The sequence below is a fragment of the Epinephelus fuscoguttatus genome, linkage group LG11, assembly GCF_011397635.1.
Source record: "Epinephelus fuscoguttatus linkage group LG11, E.fuscoguttatus.final_Chr_v1".
NCBI classification, from domain to species: domain Eukaryota; kingdom Metazoa; phylum Chordata; class Actinopteri; order Perciformes; family Serranidae; genus Epinephelus; species Epinephelus fuscoguttatus.
In genome coordinates, this window is record NC_064762.1 from 26,421,605 (window position 1) to 26,445,680 (window position 24,076).

A 24,076-nucleotide genomic window follows, 5' to 3' on the forward strand; every position below is an offset into this window, starting at 1 on the left:
GTCATTTTGTGTCTTTTTTGGTCAATTTGCTTCTCTTTGTGGTTGTTTTGTCCCTTTTGTAGTCATTTTGTGTCTTTTTGCAATTCCTTCGCATCCCTCTGTGGTTATTTTTTAGTTTCTTTCTGGTCGGTACGTGTTAATTTGAGTGACATTGTACAGGCGAAGTCCAGGGGCCCCTGACACTTTTGGTGCCTGTGCCTGGTAGGCCTGTTAAATACAGTAATCATCGATCCTTGGTATCACACAGTCTTCTTCAGCAGATGGAGATCAGGAATGAACTTTCAATCTCAAATTTTAAGCCAACATGGATGAGAAGTCGTTAAGAAAAATGGAAATTTACAGTATCCCCTACCGATAACTACTGAGCATATACAGCTGCTGAGAAAGTTGGTGTGACATGACCAAAAACTATAGAAGAGCTCTTAAGTGGACCTTGTGGTGAGGTGGTCTTGTCAACTAAAATTGTATGTGAAGATAGTAAGATTCAGAAGTAGATCCAAAAACAGATTTCATGCTAAGCTGCTGAATCTATTTTTATCCCTTTTTGGGTCACGTTTTAATCTATTTATCACATTTTTTGGATTCTCCAAACGATACACCCACATTTGGCTAAAATATTGCTGATGCCTTTTTCACACCAAACCCACAGAGACAGAGAAAAAGAGTCCTCTGATGCAGACACTGATGGCTGTTTTCCAAAACTGTCCCTCTCTCTGTATCAACAGACATGCTCAGCCAACTACACCTTCATCCCGTACATGGTGACGCCCCACAACAAGGTGTACTGCTGTGAGAGCAGCCTGATGAAGGGCTTGACGGAGCTAATGCAGCCTAGCTTCGAGATGCTGCTGGGACCCATCTGCATGCCGCTGCTTGACCGCTTCATCCAGCTGCTCAAAGTGTCACAGGCAAACTCCCAGTAAGTATACTGAAGGGTTGACAGTGGGGTGAATTGGGCCAGAGAGGAGAGGTTTATGTGGAATTTTATATATTTTATTTTACTTTGCATGTAGTGTACTTCATCTTTCTTTTTTATGCTTTTCATTAATTATAATCTCAATTAATATTTCATAAATCATAATTAGCCTACTACCCCCTACACACATGCTATTCATCATCATGACCCATAGATACTACATGCACAGGGATGTTAAACAATATAACGTCAGACTAAACACTCTGTTTTTGAGGTCAGGTGCTTTAGTTTACAAAGGCCAGAGACCCATACAATAGAGGGTGGCCTGGGAGTTGATTTTCCCTCCTTTCCCAGTCCCAAAGGAATGGCTTCCGTCCCATCCCATTCCCGTGTTCTGTTTTGAAATAATAAAGAAAATAGTGATATTCATATCAGAAGTGCATATTTATATGGAAAAATGAAGCATCAACTAGACAGTAAAGTATAGAGCTGAAATAACTCCTAACGTAACAGCTGAAAAGGTTACATTGTACGTATGTTATATTGTATTTTTATATTATCATTTGAATTTTTTAATTTTAATTCTATATTTGTATGTTCATGACTGTTGCAGTACTTTGCCTTCAATGTCATTCCCTCTAAATTATATGTATAATGTGTGTTTATTGAATGCAAACTCCTTATACGTGGAAAAACTTTCAGATTTTAACTACTGCAACCTTGCTTAGTCCGTTAGCTTGATGCTTACATGTAAAAGGTATTCCCAAAAACAAGCTAATAGAAATTAGCATCGCGCTTGCGACAATATTATCTTAATAAACAATCCATTTGACTTCACATTTTTAACATAACATGAGATGTGTGTCCATAGAGGCTGATTGGAGAAGTAATAGCTGCTGATTTATCATTGCTAACTAATAATTTATTGCTAGCTAATAATTGTTATTAGCTAGTTCTGCGTTAGCTAGTTCCCGTTGACTTTTTTGTTTCCTGTCCTGTCCCAGTCACATGATAAATGGTTAAATTGACTGCCATCCCATGCAAATCCCAGAGGAATGTTGTGACCCACAAGATAACGTTACCCTAAACTATAGAGCACTCCAGAAATGAGTCCTTAAGCCCAGAAATGAGTTAGCATTTCAGCACTCCTGGTTCCCTCGTCTCAAAGTCAGTGGGTTTATTGAATGTGTTTTTGGTTAGATGCCTGAAACAAGGTCTGTGGTTGACAAAAGCCTTAGAGATTTTCACGTTTTGTTCTACGACATAAAATCTGTCACTAAAAACCCCACTCATGAAATTTATAGCAGTTGTGTGTCTTAAAGCTATAGTGCGTAACTTCTGTCGCCTCCCAGCGGATAATGAGTTATTACAACTAATAAGCCGGCAGCACTTCCATGTACACAGAGTAACACTCGCCACACACCATGTACACAGAGTAACACTTGCCAGTCGCCACACACCGTACACAGAGTAACACTTGCTTTTGTGGTAGGATCCACTTCTGAGCTGTGTCTCGGCCGCTTCTCCGCCATGTTGCTTTCTCTTTCTACCTGCGCTCTACCTCTTGCTATGAGACTCTCCGCTCTTCCTCCCCCTCCCTTCTTGTTGTGAGGAAGCATTTCCTGTGCACCAGCGCAGGAATGTCACCGGTCCACACACATACTAATAATTATATATATTGAAAAATACCGCGAGATGTTAGAGGAGCCGATCGGCTTAATCAGCATTGTGTCATCTCCTCTAGTAGTGGCTTGGGTGAAACGGATATTTACGGACCTGTAGAAGTTACGCACTATAGCTTTAAAAAAGGTAGTTGCTAACAAGAAGTTAAATGAGACTACAAATAATAAGTCGTGACCGTGGTGTAGTTCGTTTATAGCCTAGCGTTAGCTTTTTACGTCTGGTGATTGCATTAGGCTTCAAAAATGAGAAAAGTGGTGTTCATTTGTGAAGATTATCTTGCTGAACAAAACTTGTAAATGTCATAAACATTTGTTTGCTACAGAGATTATTTTCTGCAGTAACTCAAAATCCAATGGAAAAATCCCATAGGCTTTTTGGCGAGGGAACCAGGGTGACGCTAACTGCCGTGCCAGCCTACAGAAAAACGTAATGTAATCCCGTAAACTATGTCAGCCTCTACTGTACAGAAGCAGTGAAATTGAGAAAAGTGATATTAAGTTTTCATGCTATCTTGAAACAGCTATAAAAGGTAGAAATGGCAAAATTTTATGCATGTTTAGACTTGAAATGCAAAGTATGAAAAATACGAAGCTAATTATATTGATATGTACCATAACATTATATTGAAATCAATAACAAATTGATCTACATTTTAACACAGTCAAATATGTAACTTAAAGGTTACTTAATCACACCAAATAACACAAATTCATCTTGTCAAAAGCTAAGAAGGAAGTTAGCACTACTAATGTTATTCTGCTAAGCTAACATTAGTTACCGTTAGCAAAATTTAAGATAGCTTAGCTGGGTTTTTATCCCATCAAGATGGAATTTAGCTGCTGCCTCTATCGGTGATGTGGAACAAACACACAGAATTATGTTGATTCATCAAAATGGATATTTTTAATCACTGATTGCAGCTAGGGAAAAATCAGTAGGTAAATTAGTTGTAGCTTTAGCTAGCTAGCCAAAATCTCCCCTGTTTGAGCTAGCTGCCTCGTTTTCTCTCTCTGCTACAATTTTACATTCTGTTTTAAGGAAAATATAGACTACATTTCTATGGTGTAATAATTTCTGACTGACTCACTATTGACCAAATATGTACAGTTAATACAGCATTTTGGCTTTGTGGGCCTGTTTAGACTCTTACTTCCCCCAACACATTCATAAAAATGTTTATGATGGTAATTTTCAGATACTGTAAACTATTGAAGGAAACATTTTGAAACTGAAACCAAAGCAATGGGTTTGAGGATGAGGAAGCAAAAGAAAAAATCTATTTAAAGCTATTTCTGTTTAACCAGAAGTTCCCCTGAAGGCAATGTACTGTAGCTTTATTGTACCGTACGTGTGAAATGCCCAAAAGGTTTCACACCTTTGAGCAAAGGTTATACGGGAAAACAGTGGTTGTTTTATTGTAAAAACGCAAGCTGAGGTGTTGATTAAAGATGAGGAAGGAGCCATTATAGTGTGATTTCTTCAAGTTCCTGTAGGGAAAATTTTAGCTCACAGGTGTTCGTGTTTGAGCAGCACTGTGACTGTTTCTCAGCAGAGCAGGCCTTTTGTTTTATTATCCCACTCTTCCTATTTTTACATGCTGTAATTATTTTTATGTAGTGCATCCCTCAACTTTGACTTGCGTGGTTATCTACTTTTGTGCAACATTTTACACTGCCTCAGTTGCTGGGGACGGGTAATATTTTAGGCCTCTCTGCCAACAGGCAATGCAGCAGCCAGTTACTTCTCACTCAGCTCCAGGAATAGTGACTCAGGTTTTGCAGGCACAAAAGAGAAAACGTGCACTTTGATGAAGCTTTGTCTCCTGGAGACCATTATGCATGAAGTTAAAACTGGTGAGCACAGCAGAGATTTTCAACTCAGCCATCACTGGCATCTGAGTAGATTGCATTCTGTACATTGTGTGAAGGAGCATGACTACTATATATAGTGGCTATTTATAATACCAAGTACAGAATAAACGTATTCTGCTTGATGGCACTGAGACCTGTGCTGCCTTTACTCATCTTTACTGTTTGCTGATGGCGTAGTTGGCTGACATTGGCCTTTTAAATGTCAATGCCTGCCCCTTGCTCCAATGCATTGGAGGCTTTATTTCAAGCTAATTTAATTTTAGGCAGGTAACTCACATGGAACAGACTTATCATGTGAATAAAGCGAGTCATTATTTAGTATTTGGCATCTAACCTCCTCACGCCCTGCGAGGGTACATAGGACAGAAGAGAGAGGGGAGCAACAACAACATTACCAATACCAAAACTATTCTGTGTCTGCTAGCTGATTTTAAGGAATATAAATGCGGTTTTATACAATGGAAAAAAGTCCAAAATGCTCAAATGTTGAATGTTATCTAAAGACAGTCAGCCAATCCATCCATTAATACACCCATCCATCCTTTTTCACTGACTTATCCGGGAGCAGGGTCACGGGGGCAGCAGGCCGAGCAAGGTATTCCACACATCCTTCTCCCCATCGCCATTTCCCAGCTCCAGTTCCCAGGCCAGATTAGATATAATCCCTTCAGGATATTCCTGGTGTATCTTGTTGCATCTTGCCAGTTGAATGAACCCTGAAGACTGCCCAGGAGGCATCCTAATCTGATGCCCGGACCTCCTCAACTGGCCCCTTTCGACAGGAATAGCAGCTCTACTCCGAGCTCCCTCCAGATGTCCATAGGTGAGGATCGAAATGTAGATGGACCAGTAAATTGATAACTTGCCTTCTGGCTCAGCTCCCACTTCACCATGACGGTTCAATGCAATGCCTGCATCACTGCTGACAGTGTGTCAAAGAACCTGTTCATCTCATGCTCCATTGTATCCTCACTCGTGAACAAGACCCCGAGATACTTGGGACATCAGACTTGGAGGTACTGACTGTCGTGCCGACCGATTCACACTCGGCTGCAAATCACCCCAGTGCATGCTGGAGGTCACAGTCTGATGACGCCAACAGAGCCACATCATCTACAAAGAGCAGACATGCGACTCTGAGATCCCCAAACTGGACACTCTCCTTCCCCTAGCTGTGCCTTGAGATGTTGTCGATTAATATCACAAACACAATCAGTGACAAGGGACCACCATGGCGGAGGCCAACACCCACTGAAAATGTTTTTGACTGCGTGCCGAGTTTACAGACAGAGCTCTCACTTTGGTTATGCAAGGACCGGGTGGCTTGACCCTAGTTCACCATATTCCCATAGTATGCCCCACAAGACTCCCCAAGGGACATGGTCATAAGACTTCTCCAAGTTTACAAAACACATGTTGACTTGACGGCAATGTTAATGTTTGTGTACTGATTTTAGTTTTTATCTTTTTAATGTTTCAGTTTCACAAACAAAAGTCAGAAATCTGAGAGAGGAAACCAGCCTTTTGTAGAATACAAGAAAAGTAAAGCCTTTAGTGTTTATTGGAGGACTTTTTAGTGTAAACTAGCTGTACTGTATAGTTTTGCACATGAGAACGTGCTGCAAGGATAGTACACTAATAAAAGATAAGAATATGATTCATGTCAGAAACTATTATGAAAGAATAAGTAGGCTTAAAGAGAGAACTACTAAGCATTCAATGCCAGCTTTTAGAAGTTTCAGGACATGATGGTTTCAGTACTCTGCACATTTCAGGTCGTAGTATTGATCGAAAGTTACATATTCAGCTCTAGTCTGCAGTGAGGTTAACAGCAAGCTTAGCAGAAAACTGAAATATGTGTGGTTAAAACCATGTGGAGTCGTGAATGAAGATCCAACAAATGGCCCTTTCACAAGCTGCATAATAGGCTGTTAACTTTTACATTGTGAAAGGGTTTCTATTCATCTATTGCTGTGTATTCAAGAATATCATAGAGCACATCAGAGAAGAGAGTATTCAATTTTTTGTGTTTGCAGTTAGCGCTGCTTTCAGTTCATTGTCTTTATTTCATGCTTTCCTCAACAAAACCTGGTAAAACTCATATCTGAATGTATGGTTTCAAACTTTATTTTATTGGAATTACACAGCAGTATTAAACAACCTTTATGGAATACTTCCGCTAAAAACGGATTTAAGAGAAGCAGAAAAAAGCTCATCTCACTAGAGAGTGATCTGAAATTATGTAAAACAGTCAGTGAATGCAGGAAATGAATTAAAACTCCAATCATGTTAGAATTGCTCCTCGAGGAGACACTAAACTACCTAAAACAATTGGATTAGTCTGGTGTTCAGAAAAGCTTATAATTACATATTGAACTAACTTTAAATAATTAGAAACTGGGGTGGTTTTTATTTTTCAATCATAAAGACAGTTCCTTCAAGCTTAACTCCTCTTTCTTATGTATCATCTTCCCCCGCAGCCAGTATTTCCGTGAGACGATTCTGAACGAGATCCGTAAGGCTCGGGAGCTGTACACTGGCCTGGAGCTGGCTGCCGAGCTGAGCCGCATCCAGCAGCGGCTGGACAACGTGGAGTGCCTTTCCGTTGACATCGTCATCAACCTGCTGCTGACATACAGGGACATCCAGGTACACCTGCTCTGAGTAGCATCTCTAAACATCAACATATTGTGTCAAATTAGGTATGCAGCCGAATGACAATTAAACAAATTAGATAATTGCTGTAGACAGATGGTGGTTTTTGCTTCCTGTTGTTTTACTGACGAAAATAGGCTCATTGGAAGTGGATTTTATTCATTTCAGTATATCCATTTGCCAGAAACAGTTTTCCTGCCACTACAGAGACTTCCCATCCTTGTTATCAAAGCCTCCCTCTTGCTTTGCTCCATGAAAATAGGGTTTAAAAGCAATATGGCTGTCTGGAGATTCAAGTGATTATTTATAGTTTGCGAGTTGAAATAGCGGGCGGCACGGTGGTGCTTTGTCGCTTCAGGGTAGGGGAGCCCTACTGTGCAGAGTAGTGTTCTCCCCGTGTCAGAGTGGATTTTCTCCGGGTACTCCGGCTTCCTCCCACAGTCCAAAGACATGCAGGTTAATTGGTGACTCTAAATTGTCCGTAGGTGTGAATGTGAGCATAAATGGTTGTCTGTTTCTATGTGTCAGCCCTGTGATAGTCTGGCAACCTCTCACCCAGTGTTAACTGGGACAGGCTCCAGCCCCCCGTGACCCGTAACAGGGTAAGCAGTTACAGAAAATGAATGAATAAATGAATGAAAAAGATAATAGAATCATGGGCCATTCCAGTTATTTGAACCTGTACATAGTTTGGACTGCAGTATAGCATCTTTTCATTGACTGGAAGCTCTGCCTGATCCCCTCCAGCCCAACTGATGGAGATCATGAAAAGAAAGGTCCCTGAATCAGTCAGGACAGATCTCTCTCCTCCAAGTTCAAATCTTGTCATAACCCTGATTTTACACCCTGAGAACACGACTCTTTAGAGAGGGACAATTAAAAAACTTTAGCCCAAAACTCTAGGAAAGTTTCTGGGTTTCTAGGAAAAACTACGAGGGTATTTCACACACTCAGCCAACAACTGATACTCCTCTTAAGTTCAAACAAAGTGCCAACTAAGTACAGATGATCTGTGTGTGCTGCTCATGTCCCTGACCTTGGCAGAGGAAGCCACTGTACAAACCTACTGTACAAGTCAGAGAGAGGTCACCGCCTCAGCATTAATCTGTCAGCGTCATCCCTTTTACCAATGGCGCCTTCTCAAACGGGGGCCACCGCAGACCGCCTGTGGAGAGCTCTAGGCGAAGCTTTTGGTCTGCTCGTCTTAAATCTGCCGCTCTTTCCGCTCTTTAGTCTCCGCATTGCGATGGCACTCACCGTCCAGATCCTCCCACTCACCATAGGCAGCGCTCAGCCTCATGAATCATTCATCAGAACAACAAGCATTGAGGACGTGCTGAATTATTCAACATGCTTTGGGTATAGTGACTATGTGGGCAAGTAGCAGCAACAAAAATGTGATGAAGGGGCCACTCAATTATTGAAGTGCTTTTGGTGTTGAGCAGACAGATGAGTCTCCGACAGAATGAATAAAAAGACATCAGAAACTCCCTTGCTTCAGAGCAGCTCAATACCTTGATGAGTTTGAGTGTGTGTGTGTGTTTGGAGGATGCGGTGCAGAGATACACGGACAACAGTCCCACGATGCTCAGCGGCAGCTGTGGTGAAAGTGCAACAGGAGCTCATCAGTGTGATCTCTATCATCTAGGATTATGAGTCCGTGGTGAAGCTGGTGGAGACTCTGGAGAAGCTTCCGACCTTTGACCCCGTCGCTCATCCACATGTGAAGTTCCACTACGCCTTTGCACTGAATCGGTAAGGTACACACTGGCACTTTACCAGCTACTAGACTACTAAGACATACTCACACTGATGCAGACACACACAGTTTGACAGATGATTTTTATAGGTAATAGTAATTAGGAGATTTTGATTCGTGGTAGGTACTGCAATCAATTTGGATCTTCTGTCTCTTGATATGTGAACGATGTGGACCTTTTTGACAATAAAGCAAAAAAAGGGATGTGGAAAAAGTTGTTATTTACAATGTACTTTACATACAGTAAAACCCAAAATTAGCAACAATAAAATATGGAATAAAACACACCAACATACAGGTATTAAATTAAGAATAGATCTCTGTGTGCTGAAAAATGATTTAAAAAATAGTGGTAAGGGATAAAAAAAAATAGGAGTAAAGTGTAATACAAGACAAACGGAGGAAAAACAATAACTCCTCAGTAATTCCGAAGGGAGTGATTCATATAAAAACCTTTTAATAAAAGTGTGTTTTTAGAGGAGGTCAGCGATATAGCTAAGGGCTAGACCTTTTTGTGCTTTAAAAGTAATAAGTAAAATCGATTCTGCATCCTACAGGTAGCCGGTGCAGATGTGCTAAGACTGCAGTCAGTTTAAATTCTGGCTGCAGCATTTTGAACAAGCCGGGGACAAGAGATTGATTTTTCACTGAGGCAAGTATAGGGAGAGTTGCTGCAATAGTCTAGACAAAATGAAGTTAAAGCAGAATTACCTTCTCTAAATCAGCATGACTCAGATTTTTGATAATTCTCTTCTAGGACGCCTCAGTGCTCTGCTGTTAAATTTCTTCATAGGTCACTCTTACACTGCTGTAAGCCCTAATGACTTTGTGTTTTTGAGACATTTTCCCGTATTTATTTATTAATGCATTAATCTCCTTACTTTGGCATATTGTTTATAAGCTTGTAGCCTTTGATTGTTTTGACTTTGTGTATTATACAGTGTGTACTTCTGTTGATGAGGATGGTGAGCTGCTGCTTACAGCTGCTCATGTAGTGTTAACTTAGGTATTATTCCATTAAATTCAATAGAACTGGGTGCCATTTCGATTCATGTTACAGCCATGGAGAATACTTTGTCTTTGGACACTGGAAAATGTGCAGCACACCTTAAAACAAATGTTGGTCCACAGTTGAAAGAGAGGATAAAAGACTTTCTACTAGACAAAATACATCAAGTCAGACACACAAAGAGAAACAAACTAAACGCCATGTAACACACTTGTGCTTGGGACATAAAATGCAAGATTACTTTACATTCGTTCTGCTAGTTGCGCAGTACAGAGGCCTAAAAGTTTCCATTACATTAGTGACAAATGTTGCATAGATTTTACATAATTTCTTTCAGTTATATTAATGATTTCCGTTATATTAGTTTAAAATTGTTCACTGTTTTAGATTGAATCTGGGCACTTATCATTATCCATCGTCTTTACCTATGTAGCATTTATTTCTGTTTTTATCTTTTTAATATATTAAAAAAAAAAATTAAACAATTTAATTCATATTTTAATGTTTACCACATATTTGTAGAACACTTGGAACTTGAGCACTTGTTTGAAATGTGCTCTTCAAGTTAATTTACTTTCGATTGTGGATTATGATTTCAACTCAAACTATCTTGTTGATGCTTTCTCACTGCACAAGAAACCCACTTACACCCACTAACAACTGGCTTTTTTATTAAGTGGGAAAGATGACAATCAGCATTAATTCCTAGAACAAATGACTCCACAGTAGTCACATTATTTATCAACTCCAGCTCTGATCAGCAGTGAGGAAAATATGCCACCCAGGTGGATACGCTAATTTTCACTAATCTTCGCTATTCGGGCACGATACAATGATGCACTACCAAAAAATACTGTCTGTCTCCATATAAGCAATGCTCAGACAATGGCTACGGTTACATGATGGCTTCTCATTCGGAATGAAATGAATCTGAATGAAATCATTCGGAATTAAAGTGTTTCCAGGTAGTTTACATGAGAAATATTAATTCCGAATGAGGGTTTACATGGGAGATCCGTTCAATCGCCTTTATTCAGGTCTGCGCAAGGTTTGGGGCAGGGAAGGTTTCTGATTGGATAGGGGGCGGGCCAAAATTTGTCTATGCCAAGATTGAAAGATAGACTAAGTAGTAAAAAAAAAAAAGACGTAACCACCAGCATTTTGACTTTCCTCCATGCTGCTTTATATTGTTTACTAACCGGTTTCTCATCACATTCATGATGTCAAACATGACACACTAGAAAAAAAACTAAAAACAGAGAGGTATACTCATCTCCTGCAGATCTGAGCACACAGCTCTGGTTTATTTGCAGTGGGAAAGGAGTCTATTGCCTGTTTTTAACATTTTTCACACATTTAAAAAAACCTGCATTTACATGCCAATTTTGGTGGAAAAAGAAGATTGTTGTTCCTGTGTTAGTGGATCTATAATTAGGACAACAAGCTTATCTGTTAGTTTCTGAGATGGTGTCATGAGCAGTGCTAGGAGAATATTCACAAATTCCAATGAAATCTTTAACCAAAAAAAATAAATAAATCACAAATTGGAAGATAAAAGCAGCGGCAAATTCAGGTTGAGAGCTCCCAGTGATATTACTGGCAGCATGTGTGCAGCTACTGTGCTCAGGAAAAAGACAGATGTACGACACAGAGAGGTTTTGACTGCCTGTTTCTCACCAGCTGCTTCTCTTGTAAACTTCCTGCGGTTTTCGCGGTGCGACTGCCTCAAACGGCAATAAAGCGTGCTGTTCTTTAATTTGGCAGCAATTGGAAAATGTTTCTGCAGGGTGCCAAGATGCCCGCGTGCTCTGCGCTGTTACTGTCTGGCCCATTACCAGGATGTGATATCGTGTTTACGAGCTCAAGGCAGCAACACTGAGACATTTTGTGAGACAGACTCATGCGTTAAGTGTTAGTGACAGAAGACACTCCCTCAGTTTAGTAGAGAGCAGGGCGCCGTGAGTGGAGACAAACAGCTGTGGGAGGTCTTTTGCGTCAGCGTACCTATTCAACAGGGTAGGATTAGTCACTATAAAGTAGCTGTGATTGTTAGGTGTTGTGTAAGGATGATTTCTTTTGTTGCATGACAAATAAGATGATTTGGATCATTAATTATGGTCTTAATTGTGTCCACTCTGTTTTTTTATACATTTTTACAATTTATATAATTTAGAAATTACCCTGGTTATTGGGATGGCCTAAAATAAAGCAGCATTTTGACTGGAATCCACATAAATACATACTATATTTTGTTATTATTATATTGCTTTGATTTTCTGGGTCTCAGTGGGCAATATGACAATATGAGAGACAGTATTAATTTGTCTTAATGCCTAAATACTGTATGATTTTTCCATACCATTTATACCTTACAAGCCAGAGGTGGGACTGAGTCATTGTTTTGCAAGTCACAAGTATGGCTCAGGTCTTTGCCCTCCTGAGTCCTAAAGTTTTTTAAAGTGAGTTTTGACTAAAGAAGTCATAATGCACTCTTCACCATTTAAACATCAGAGTAATGATATATTGAATTTACAAAAATCATGAATGGTTTTTGAAATGTTTATTTGTTAAAAAAAAAAAGTGTGACTTTGTGTTTTCATAGCATGTAGCACTGTTAACCACATAAAGATTATTTTTTTGGGGGGGCTTTAATGACAAGACAGTTTTAAAGTGTGAAGGGGGGGCAGGGAGGTTGACTTGCAGCAAAGAGCCACAAGCTGGCATCAAAACAGTGGCCACTACGGCAAAGATACTGCCTGGGTCGCCCATTCTACCTACTGACCTACTGGGCGCCCCAAACAGAATGAAATTTGTATGTGTCTGTCCTTATTTGTTGTATTTATCTCATTTCATATTGGAAAAATGTCTGTATCTTTCACCTCCCAAATGTATAAGACCATTTTTGTAAGACTGTTCTTTCTTTAAAGTGAAGCTATATGACAGCACACTTTTTAAACAACATACATTTTAGTCTTTGGGCTCTGGGGAAGGTCAAGTATCAAGCAGAGATGTTTCTGGTGACTAATTTCTCTGTCGCCTAAATGAAAATTTCAATTAAGGCTAGTCGACTAGTCTAAAAAAAGGAAAACACTCATTTTATGGTGAATGTGCTGCAGCCTGGGGGTTATCATTTTGCGTCCCAGCACATATTCCATTAAGTTTCTGAAGCCTTTACCTTCAACAAAGTTACGTGGAAGCATATCTTGCGAGGTCATTGTCATTGTCGTGATGAGCTGCGTTATTTTCTCAGACTGGGCGGGATCACAGCGTCTCAGAGTGAACGATGTAAAATGAGTGTGGCTAGCACCGCTAGCAGCAGCAGCCGTCGTTCCGTGCAGGTTACCATCCAAATGCTTGACTTGAATGTGGTTGCGCGTTGCTCCAGTAGAGTGATTATATGGTGGTTTATTTTCTGACAGCCTCCATGCTACCGTGTTTTCATTTTCTAGATCAAAGTACTGCCAAATCACGCTGGTTTTGCGAGAGGACATCTGTCGACTAGCACGTTACGGCGGGAAGGGGGATTGCTGTCTGACAGCTCTGTAGCACCCACTAGTGGCAGGCAGCTGCATAACAGTTAAGCAGCGTTGTACGTTAATAAAACACTAATTGGTTTAATCGACTATTATTTCTGGTGCCGGCTAGCCGACTAATCGCATCGCTAGTATGTAAAGTAAGTATGTAAAGTCAAAAAAGTCACGAGTCATTGGTGTTAAAGTCCAAGTTGAGTTACAAGCCTTTTTTGATTTCGTTAAGTCAAGTCTAAAGTCATCAAATTTGTGACTGATTCAAGTCCAGGTCATGTCACTCGAGTCTACACCTGTGATACTAACTGCTGTATATCCTTTATTATTTCTGGTTGTACCATTATTTTTAGCAGCAGTAGATTTTAGGATGGAGTGGAGATGAAGAAAACAGACATTAAAGTTTGGTTATTTTGTTGCTTTCCCAGTCGATTTAACAGAAAATGTGCTATGCCCTCATTCATATTGGTATTGTATTGTAAAATTACATTTAAATATCGTACGCTTTGTCCCCCCCTCAAGCTTTTCTCTGCCTCTGACCCACTTAGACGCCCTAATAATAACTTCCATTGCCATAGTAAAAACTAATGGCATTAAATAACAGTATTGAATCCATGTTGCTCTCTACTAGTGGACAGCTTAGTTCTCTCCAATAGCAGCTGTCTTTTCATGGAAAAAAATGAAGACATATAATTTCTTTGACATTTAACAGGTGAAATGACTATATTGAAGCGTGAATACAAAATTACTGATATTATTAAAGTCTTCAGAAATTTGCTCCTGTCAAAAGTTGATTGTACATTGTAAGAGGCAGCAGAGTGATCAGGTAGAAAAATTGCTCTGAGTTTGAAGCTGAATGAATTTTTCACCTCAAGTGGACTTGTATAAATCATTACCTTGACTCTTTTCACTCAGCCCTGACCCAGCGGTGCGCAGCCCACGCCGAGCCCTGAGATTATCAATATTTGGCCTGAAGAAAGGCCTGACGATTGGTCTGAAGCAGGTGCTCTGCCTCTAAATGAGTCTGCCAGGTTGAAGTGTGCGTGGAGTAATTGGCTTCAGTCTCTTGTCATGTGAGCGTCGATCGCTGTTGGGAGCCTGGCGAGAGCAGGGCAAGAATCTCCTCCATCCAAACACCAGTCGGCACTCTGGAGAGAAGAAAGAGAGAAATAGAGAGATGCATTAGGAGAGAGCAGGTCTTGTCTCCCCGAGCGCTCTTCCCTCTGGACAGTCTCCATGGTAATAGCTGTCAGCTCATATGTTTTATTTAACCTTCACGCTCTGGAGAAAAAGCCACGTTATGTTTATATCACACATTGTGCCTGTGTGCGAGAGTTAACTTCGCAACACCACTCATTTCTCGCTGAAGTCTGTGTTTTGACACGTTCATTAAATCAAGAACAAAGCCTTATCGACATTTTATCCCTCCAGAACAGAAATTACCCCCACAGAAAAGATGTTCTGAAGCACATTGATGCATGAATTAACATACTAATAAGGATTTTCCTGAAAATATTGGGGACCTTCCAATACTCTATATGTTATGCAAAAAACAAGTATGGAAATAAGTCGGCACTAATGTGAGAATTATCTTAATTAATAGTCTGTTTTTCTAGCTGATTAATATATCATGGAAATTAATGATTGATACAGTGGCCATTATGCAGCTTAAGTGTCTCTCCTCTGATCCTGGACTTCATCTCACTGATGTGTTGTTTCTGAACTGCAAGTCAGAGACCACCTTTGATTTAAGTAGCATGAAATAATGGACTTTCTGTTGGTTACATGGTGCTGATGATTTGTATAGTTGTCTTTCAGTACATAGAATTAGCAAAATTATTTCTTCAGTCCAAAGCTCTTGTGGTCCACTGCAGGAAGGCGTCTCAACCCTCCCAAATAAACAGAAGTGACTTGTTAAAACACGTGTTTGGCCCAGATCAATGATAGTGTCGGCCTCCTGGTTACCCCAAGGCAGTGTCTTCTGCCACGAGCAATCAATGCTTGGACCTCGGTATAGCTGCATCTAGGTATGTAATGGTTATCGGTCATGTCATAAACAATGCTAAAATTCCTGATAGTTAATTTGGGGCAGCTGTTGCGCAGAAGGTAGAGCGGGTCATCCACTTATTGGAACATTAGCAGTTTGATCCCCTGTTCCTCCGGTCCGCATGTCAAAGTATCCTTGAACAAGATACTGAACCCCAAATTGCACCTGATGGCTGTTTCATCGGTGTGAGTGTGTTAAAAACTGAGTAGCAGGTGGCACCTTGTATGGTAGCCTCGGCCATCAGTTTGAGTGTGTGTGTGAATGGGTGGTCAGAAGATGAGAAGGACTACAAAGGTGCTATACAAGTGCAGTTCCATTTACCATCAATTTAATTTTACTGTTTGAAATGTTAATTGTCATTAAAACCGTGTTTGATTACAGGGCTTTGAAAAACTCATGATAAATACTCTCAAGCATCAACCAAATTTAGTACCAGTCTCCTAGACCAACATGTCCTCCTGCAGCAGTTCACAATATTCTATGACTTGGCGCCCCATGAATGACATTACTTAATTAACATAAAGTTACATAGGTTTGGTTTAGGAAAAGCAGCATGGTGACAATGTACCTTAAAATGACTAAAAGTTAACTCAGAGCTGGAAGTCCTGTGTTTTTTGACCCATCCACCATCCCAACCATTTTTACCAATCTTAACACCCATCAGTGCATTAGTCAAGTGATTGCAGCCTTCCCAAATTTGTGAGTTATACGTGAATTACTGGCTCATGACTGTGTAGGATGTGTATGACCTCTGGTCCATTACTTTTTGTAGGAAAACCAAACATGACAACAGCCAGCACAGACGCAGGAGTAGTACGCAACTTGAATTTGTTGTGCGTCAATGAAAACGTGACAGAAGACAGTGACGGCACTTGTTTAAAGAGTGGGTGTGTAGTGGGCAAACCCAGTTAGGCTACTGGTTTATTGTATTGTCTTCAGCTACAGGGACACAGAAACATGAGCAAGCATTTGAAAGACAGGCTTTCTTTAATGCTCATGCACATTTGATATGGTTTTTATATGTTTGTAGAAGGTGTTGACTGCGGTATTATTTTAATGTTAATGCAAACAAAAAGAGCTTATGCCTGTTAATTTTGTTGAGGTGTTCAATATGAAAAAAGAAATTATTTAAGAGTGTGTATCAGTACTTTTTAGTCATATTTAGCTTTTGATAATACTGGGATAATAATTTAAGACATATCTTAGTAATCCTAGAGGGGAAATTCAGTTTTTTCACTCTGTTGTTACTTACACATTACATACACACAGGCCTGAAATATGTGGTTAGAAAATATTGATACTGTAGTACCCTCTTTGATATAAATGAGTCAAACTAAATATTAGAAACACCTTACAGCACAGCCCCTCAAGGAGTCAGCGGCACCAAAATCTAAAAATTCAATATGAGTATGAAGTTGGATCAACACCTCTCTAAAACAGTTTCAACATTATAACTTTCACTAAATTAAGATTTATTGGAGCTCTTGTATTAGACTAAGTTAAGTGTACCTAATAAAGCAGACAGCTGAGGTTATAATTAATTACATCTGTGAGTCCGACCACTACTTAATTGAAAATAGTGATGAGAATTAAAACTGTGAGTAAATTATCTTTGGTGATTTGATTTATTGCTTTGGTTTATGTTATATATTACTGCTCATGCTCGACAGCCAGCTGTCCTTCTGTTTGTTTTTTACAGTGCAGCAGAGGCATTAAACACATTAAAGGCAATTTATCTGCACGCTGAGTGATCAGAACAGGAAATGTAAAAGCTTTCCTGAACAAACCTCCATGTACTTCAATTAATTAACACCTCAAGAGGTTGCAGTTCATTTCCTTAGTTGTTTTTAAATGGGCTGCTTATTATAGAGCCTCCATTATTTCCTGTCAGGTTGGTTATAAAAGAACCTTCAGCACCTGAATGTTCCACTGGAGGCTCACAGCTCTAGATAAAAGTGGAGGTTCGTTAAATGAACCCAACAACCTCAGTAATTTAAGTCGGGCTCCTAATGGCCTCCTCTGTGCCAGGTATCAGTGTCCCACAACAATAGCTGTGTTGTTCCCTAGCTACACAAACAAACACATAAACATACACGTAATTATGTGCTCACACACGATGTCCACACACACGTACACCCGGCTGGTGTTGCTAATATTGATTCACCTTGTTCCAACCAGTATTTATTTTAGGTAAATACTAAATTAGGTCCAGTTGCTGTACATCATGTACTGTATACACTTAATTATTCTGTCAATTATTTTTAAATATTTATTTGCAGCACTTAAATTTTTTTGCTGTCAGCTTGTGATAGGTTTTTTTTTTTCCCCTAGTTTTGTCGTGTCGGTGGTCGAGTTGCATTGTGGGTAATGTAGGCACCACATTTTGACAAGAAGGAAAAATGCATGAAATAACAAAAATATGTATCTCGGGTTCTGCTGCATCGATTTTGATCCCCTTTTTTTCACGAGTTCTGCAGTTACAGGAGTGTAATGCTAAATTAGTGGGGACTCTTGTAAGGTGTCCTGCTTCTACATTCAGGTATCAGAAAGAAGAATTCTTGAGTGCATGAGACCAAATCTTGCTCTCTCTTATTACTAAATGGGATACTTTGCCTTTTTTTTTCCCCCTCCATCTTGCCAGTGCACAGATCTCCCTGCTCATTTGCCTGCGAAAATCCAAAACGTGTCATCTAGTGGATTTTTGCTGGCTCTTGGGCTGTTCCCCAAACTAGATTGTACTTCTCCATTTTCGTATGTCTGCCACCACAGAATAAAGAGTATAGAAGCAGATCGAGAGAGAGCTGCCACGCTCTTTCTCTCGAACTCAGACCAAATCCGAATTAAACTGTAAAACTAGGCAGTGCTGATCAAATATAAACAAAGAGTTTGTTACTTTATTGCCTATTTTGCGCCTAAAATATTTTCAGAAACATACTTTAATGCACCATTGTATTTATGAGAGCTTTTTAGGACCATGTTTTAACTTACTTTCAAGTTTAACCCTAATGACAGCTGGTCACCACATTGTTTTCTGATAGGCAAATCCCATTACGCCACCCACCAGCAGGAGCATTTATTGGTTTGGTGCATCACAGTGCATTCTGGTAGTGGTAGGTTATCTACCTACCTCTCAAACAGACGTGAATGCCACTTGTCTTTGTGTCTTTCTACTGCACAGACAGCCCAGTTTTTTGAAAAGATCATCTTTCCAGCAGTGAAATACTTCTTTAAAATGTGCTTCGAAGCAGTATTGGTTTACTGGTGTGTTCTCTATTGCTTTACAGCTCCGGTTGTTGTTAAATTGGAGAAGGCGTGCCTCCTGTTACTCCCTTAATGATTTGTGGAAACTCCTATAGTTTATGTGTGATCATCCAAAAATAGAAATCAATAGAAAGGAGTGTTTTCATGACTCATGCTTATGTGTTAAAGGGACTGTGGACGGCTTAAACCAGTCCTTTAAAATGTAATTGAATGTCTGTCTTCTGTATTGTTATCAGGTAAATGCAGCTACTGTCACCTTCTAAAGGACTGAGAATAATCCACAAGTTAGCAGTGAACCATAAATTTTGGGAGAAAATTGATGTAGCAGAGGTCAAGATGATGTAATCCCATGTGTTGGCCAAGCTCCAAAACCACTATTACACTTCCCATAATGCAGCTCAAGAGGATCTTTTTTTGCTCAGCTATTTTCACAGGCCGAGCTATCCACATGCCTAATATAATATTGACACATTAAATCAATGGAGTGCCAGTGCCCCTTTAAGATTTTACTAAGTGTTATTAGTAACAAATCCCCATGACAGCTTTCCACTGACACGTGCCTGGATGGATATTTGCTGGAAGTGGATAAGTTTTTGCTTCACTGCTACTCACTCGAGTTAAAAAACACCTGAATTCTTATGCACCTCCTGTCTGACTTTGCCTGCTGTGTGTTTGTGAGTGTAGGAGGAACCTGCCAGGCGACAGACAGAAGGCTCTGGACATCATGCTGCCCCTGGTGGAGGGCGAGGAGCAGGTAGCCTCGGACATCTACTGCCTGGTGGGACGGATCTATAAGGACATGTTCCTGGAGTCTCACTTCACTGACACAGCGAGCAGAGACAGCGGCACACACTGGTGAGAGAGGTGGGGCGGGGTGGCGAGTGGCTCCAACAGACGCTGAGTCATATGTAAATATTGCTAGAAGAAATGTTTTGAAGAGCAAGATGCATTAAAGATGCCTTTAAGGTGACTCATGGAATCATGGCACCACAGTTTTAAGAGTACTGTGAATGGTGCCGTGAATAAAGGACTTGGTAATAGCTGTTATTGTCAAGGTGAAACCCCTTTGTTAAGTGAGAGAATTATAAGTGTCATGTAAGGAAAGAGGCGGGCCATGAGTCTGCACATGACAGCTCATTACAGCAGTGATACACAAAAGGTTGCACAACTTGTTACATGTCAAACCAGGTGTGCAAAAGCATGAGAGCATGAAGAGGTTTCAGTCCTGTCACATAAAAATGACGATAGACAACCATATCACAGTGCAGAAGGAAGCGTGCGTTTAGTCATGGATGAGAGGCTCACGCTCACATCAGTGTCATCGGATGAGCTGTAACAATAGCTAGCTCAGTAGTGCTAGGTGAGCTAGCAGTAGATGCATGCCTCCTTCTGCATGGTGATACAGTTGGCAGGTGCAATTGATAGTAGAAAATAGTTCCTACATGAAACTGCTCACAACAGGGTCTGTTGATTATCTTGAGTAACCATGTCATGATTTCTCTAAAGAGACATGGCTGTTGAGTTTTTCAAATGTATTATTTTGCTGCCTTGGGCACCACCAGCTGAGTGCCACTTAGCTCCATTGTATTTGAGAGAAGGCAGACATCTCCACGGTCGATATCTCAAGAACTCAGCAACTCACAGCAGAACAGTCTACATTAGATTGATAAATAGCGCCACAGGTAAAAGGAAAAATGTGTTTTTGATATTGGGATGTACTGTCACTTTAAAGTAATGTAGTAATGTTAAAAGTTCTGCCTCGTGTCAGCAGTTTGGGCTTAAATTTGGGAATAAATTTTCCTTTTTACTCCCTTTTCACTCAAAGTGCATTCCTCAGAAGTTGTGTGACGGTTGAAGGTTTTTTCTTGCTAATGCACTCCTTTATTCTAACACCACTGCAGTTTTTATTCATTTTGTAAAAGGAAGAAAATACACAAATACCACTGCTTCAATGATCAGTGTAGGTGTAACAGTGTGATGTGTTTAAAGAGAACGATCATTACAGCTGCTATGTTGGTAGATAGAGTTCAGGCGCACGTGGCAACATAATTCTCTTGAATTTTTCAGGGTAACCAAAAAGCACACACCTGAACTTTTCTAAATTTAAGCTGCTGCATCACTTCCCTCAACCACAGAATGTGACCACAGAGCTGCGGGCTTTTTCAGTAAAATGAACCTATGCTCCAATGACGGAGGCTGTAGCATGTCTGTTGTACGTGTATATGTGTATATGATTTTCTAGAAACTCAGTAAGGATGAACAAATCTTTTTATTCAGTTTAAGTGACTATGAAAGGAATTCATTGATGGATTTTTCTTTTAGTTCAGAGTGACCTTGTTCATTCACAAACAGCTCACAGGATATTAATTCATGTCTCACAATGTCCTAGTTTTCAGTCTGTTTAAAAAACATCCATAACATGTAAACATCCGTCGCCACAAAGTTGTGACATCAGACCATGAGTAGAACATACTGTGTGTGAGAGGATGGCTGTACCTAGCTACCTACCTATCAATATAAATCAGTCAATTCGGTTCAGCACTATGTGAATGATGGATATTGTTCCCATAATTTCTTTATCAAGAGCATGAACCTCAATGATAGAATCTAAGAGATATATTTCAAGTTAGGGGATCATTGTTACTGGAAACAATGCAGTTGTAAAAATTCAATTACTATACACTCACCAGCCACTTTATTAGGTTCACCTTGCTAGTACCAGGTTGGACCCCTTTTGTCTTAAGGAATGCCTTAATTCTTGGTGTCATAGATTCAACAAGGTGCTAGAAACCTCAGTAATTTTGTTCCATTTAGACATGATAGCATCACACAGTTGCTGTAGATTTGTCGGCCGCACATCCATGATCCCAAAGGTGCTCTATTGGATTCAGATCTGGTGACTGTGGAGGCCATTGGAGTACAGTGAACTCATTGTCATGTTCAAGAAACCAGTTTGAGATGATTTGAGCTTTGTGACATGGTGCGTTATCCTGCTGGAAGTAGCCATCAGAAGATGTGTACACTGTGGTCATAAAGGGATGGACACGGTCAGCAACAATACTCAGGTAGGCTGTGGTGTTTGAACCATGCTCAGTTGGTACTAAGGGGCCCAAAGTGTGCCAAGAAAATATCCCCCACACCATTACACCACCACCACCACCAGCCTGAACTGTTGATACAAGGCAGGATGGATCCATGCTTTCATGTTGTTTATGCCAAATTCTGACCCGACCATCTGAATGCCACATTCAAAGTCACTTAAATAACCTTTCTTCCTCATTCTGATGCTCAGTTTAAATTTCAGCAGGCCGTCTCGACCTTGTCTACATGCCTAAATGCATTGAGTTGCTGCCATGTGATTGGCTGATTAGCTATTTGTGTTAACAAGTAGTTGAACAGGTGTAACTTATAAAGTGGCTGGTGAGTGTATATGTATTTGACAAACTGTTAAAGCGGTATTCATTTATTGTTGGTATAGAGGTATTTTAAGATGCTAATTACACATTTTTGGAGGGTGATTTCTAAATTCAGTCCAGATCTAAACTTTGCTCAGACCTTTGAGTGATGAAGCTGGATGTCCCCAGCATGAGTGTGCCTCTGAAAACCCTGCAGAATCTGCTTGTGTCTAATGAGTAAGCAGAGAATGAGATGCATATGGAGGCTTTCCAGCACCTTGGTGAATCCAGGAAATCTGTTCTGATTCTAATCAGGGGTATTACTTGGTAACTTGCTAGTTTGCCATCTTCTGTGTCAGTCGTGTGTGAGCATACAGAGGCTAACAGTAGCTGACGAACGTTGGCTCAGTAACAGAGCAGCAATAACACGTGGCTGCTGATTGCCTTCATCTGGAAATTGCTCTTAAGATCTCATATCTGAGTCGCTTGAATATGCTGCTTGCGTTACCGAGCTCCCATCTGGCTGTTATTTTCAGTTCCATGTCACAACTTGGCAGAGGCCCCTAATAACATTCACACCCCTTCCCTTAGCAGAACAGATTGCTCATTAAATAAATGAAAATTTCTTGTTTTGCGAGGGTACTCACAGTTGCGGTTTGCCGTTCTGAGGTCCCAACTCAATATGGCTGTAATTGTTTTTTCTAACTTGAAGTGTCTCAGGAAGCCGGGGGAGCCCCGTGAAGCCATCCGTTATCTCAGAGATGCTTGGGAATTCTTATGATTCATTTCTTGGAGGAAAACTGTTTATTGGAGACCTTTTTTTTGTCTCCTCTTAGGTTTAAAAAGGGGTTTGAGTCAGAGCCAACACTACACTCTGGGATCAACTATGCTGTTCTACTCCTGGCAGCTGGACACCAGTTTGACACGTCTTTCGAGCTTCGCAAAGTAGGTGAGTGGACGCTAGATTGGATATCTGTCTTTACTCTGCTCCAGTCCTTCATGATCAATTATAATTTGCACTCATAGCTGCACTTATCAATACCTTTTATATTGATAATGGAAGAAGATATTATGTGTAAGAGCGTTATAACATCTTAAAGCTCATTGTTTCAGTTTTATGGATTTCAGCTTCACTGTCATGGCTCAGTCTCCAAACCTTGCCAACCCTGCTAGAAAACAGCTGCCTGCTGCTGCATGTGTTAGCAAACGGATTCCAGCAGACACAAAGCAACATCAGTGTATATTTGCAGTTAAGTTTCTGTCTGCCTGATGAATGTTAGTCCACTCTTCACTGTCCTTTTAGCTTTGTTTTGATATATCTGGCTTTTAAAAAGCTGATAGCTCCACAGTGTTCACTAGCTAGTCATATAGTCATATTGTGATCTGATATAGTGACGTGAAAAATGTGAGATATGCATATATATATGTAGCTAAACTCCGCTGGTTTTCTACCCGGAAGTATTTGTAAACAACAAGGCGATTCCCTCCGAAGGGACACCAACAACTCAAAGTACACGTCAAATAAAATTTCTCCAAACATGTTTCTTGTTATTTTAGGTAGTTATTATCACGCTAATGTATGTTCAAGTGTTCATTTCCCTCAATAAGTTGGTTTTAATTCGTTATTTGATTCTATAAACACAGTCTGACCATCTCGAGCTTTTATTTTGGTACTTCCGGTGACCAGCAGTGTGAATTTGCTTATTAGCTAAATATTTAGTTTCACCCAGAACATTTAGATTTAACATTTAACATTTAGATTTATATTTAGCATTTAGATTTAACATTTAGATTTAGATTTACATATACATACAGTACAGGCCAAAAGTTTGGACACACCTTCTCATTCAATGCGTTTTCTTTATTTTCATGACTATTTACATTGTAGATTCTCACTGAAGGCATCAAAACTATGAATGAACACATGTGGAGTTATGTACTTAACAAAAAGGTGAA

At 40.1% G+C, this 24,076-nt stretch overlaps 1 protein-coding gene across 1 annotated transcript in view; it reads left to right on the plus strand.

Annotated features, from left to right (window-relative positions):
* map3k5 (mitogen-activated protein kinase kinase kinase 5) overlaps positions 1-24,076 on the plus strand; it is a 105,510-nt gene that overhangs the window by 39,009 nt on the left and 42,425 nt on the right. Inside the window, exons 4-8 of the mRNA XM_049589956.1 lie at positions 726-919; positions 6,951-7,119; positions 8,774-8,880; positions 19,410-19,580; positions 22,957-23,069. Of these exons, the coding sequence (XP_049445913.1) occupies positions 726-919; positions 6,951-7,119; positions 8,774-8,880; positions 19,410-19,580; positions 22,957-23,069 (754 nt within the window). The remainder of the gene's footprint in view (positions 1-725; positions 920-6,950; positions 7,120-8,773; positions 8,881-19,409; positions 19,581-22,956; positions 23,070-24,076) is intronic.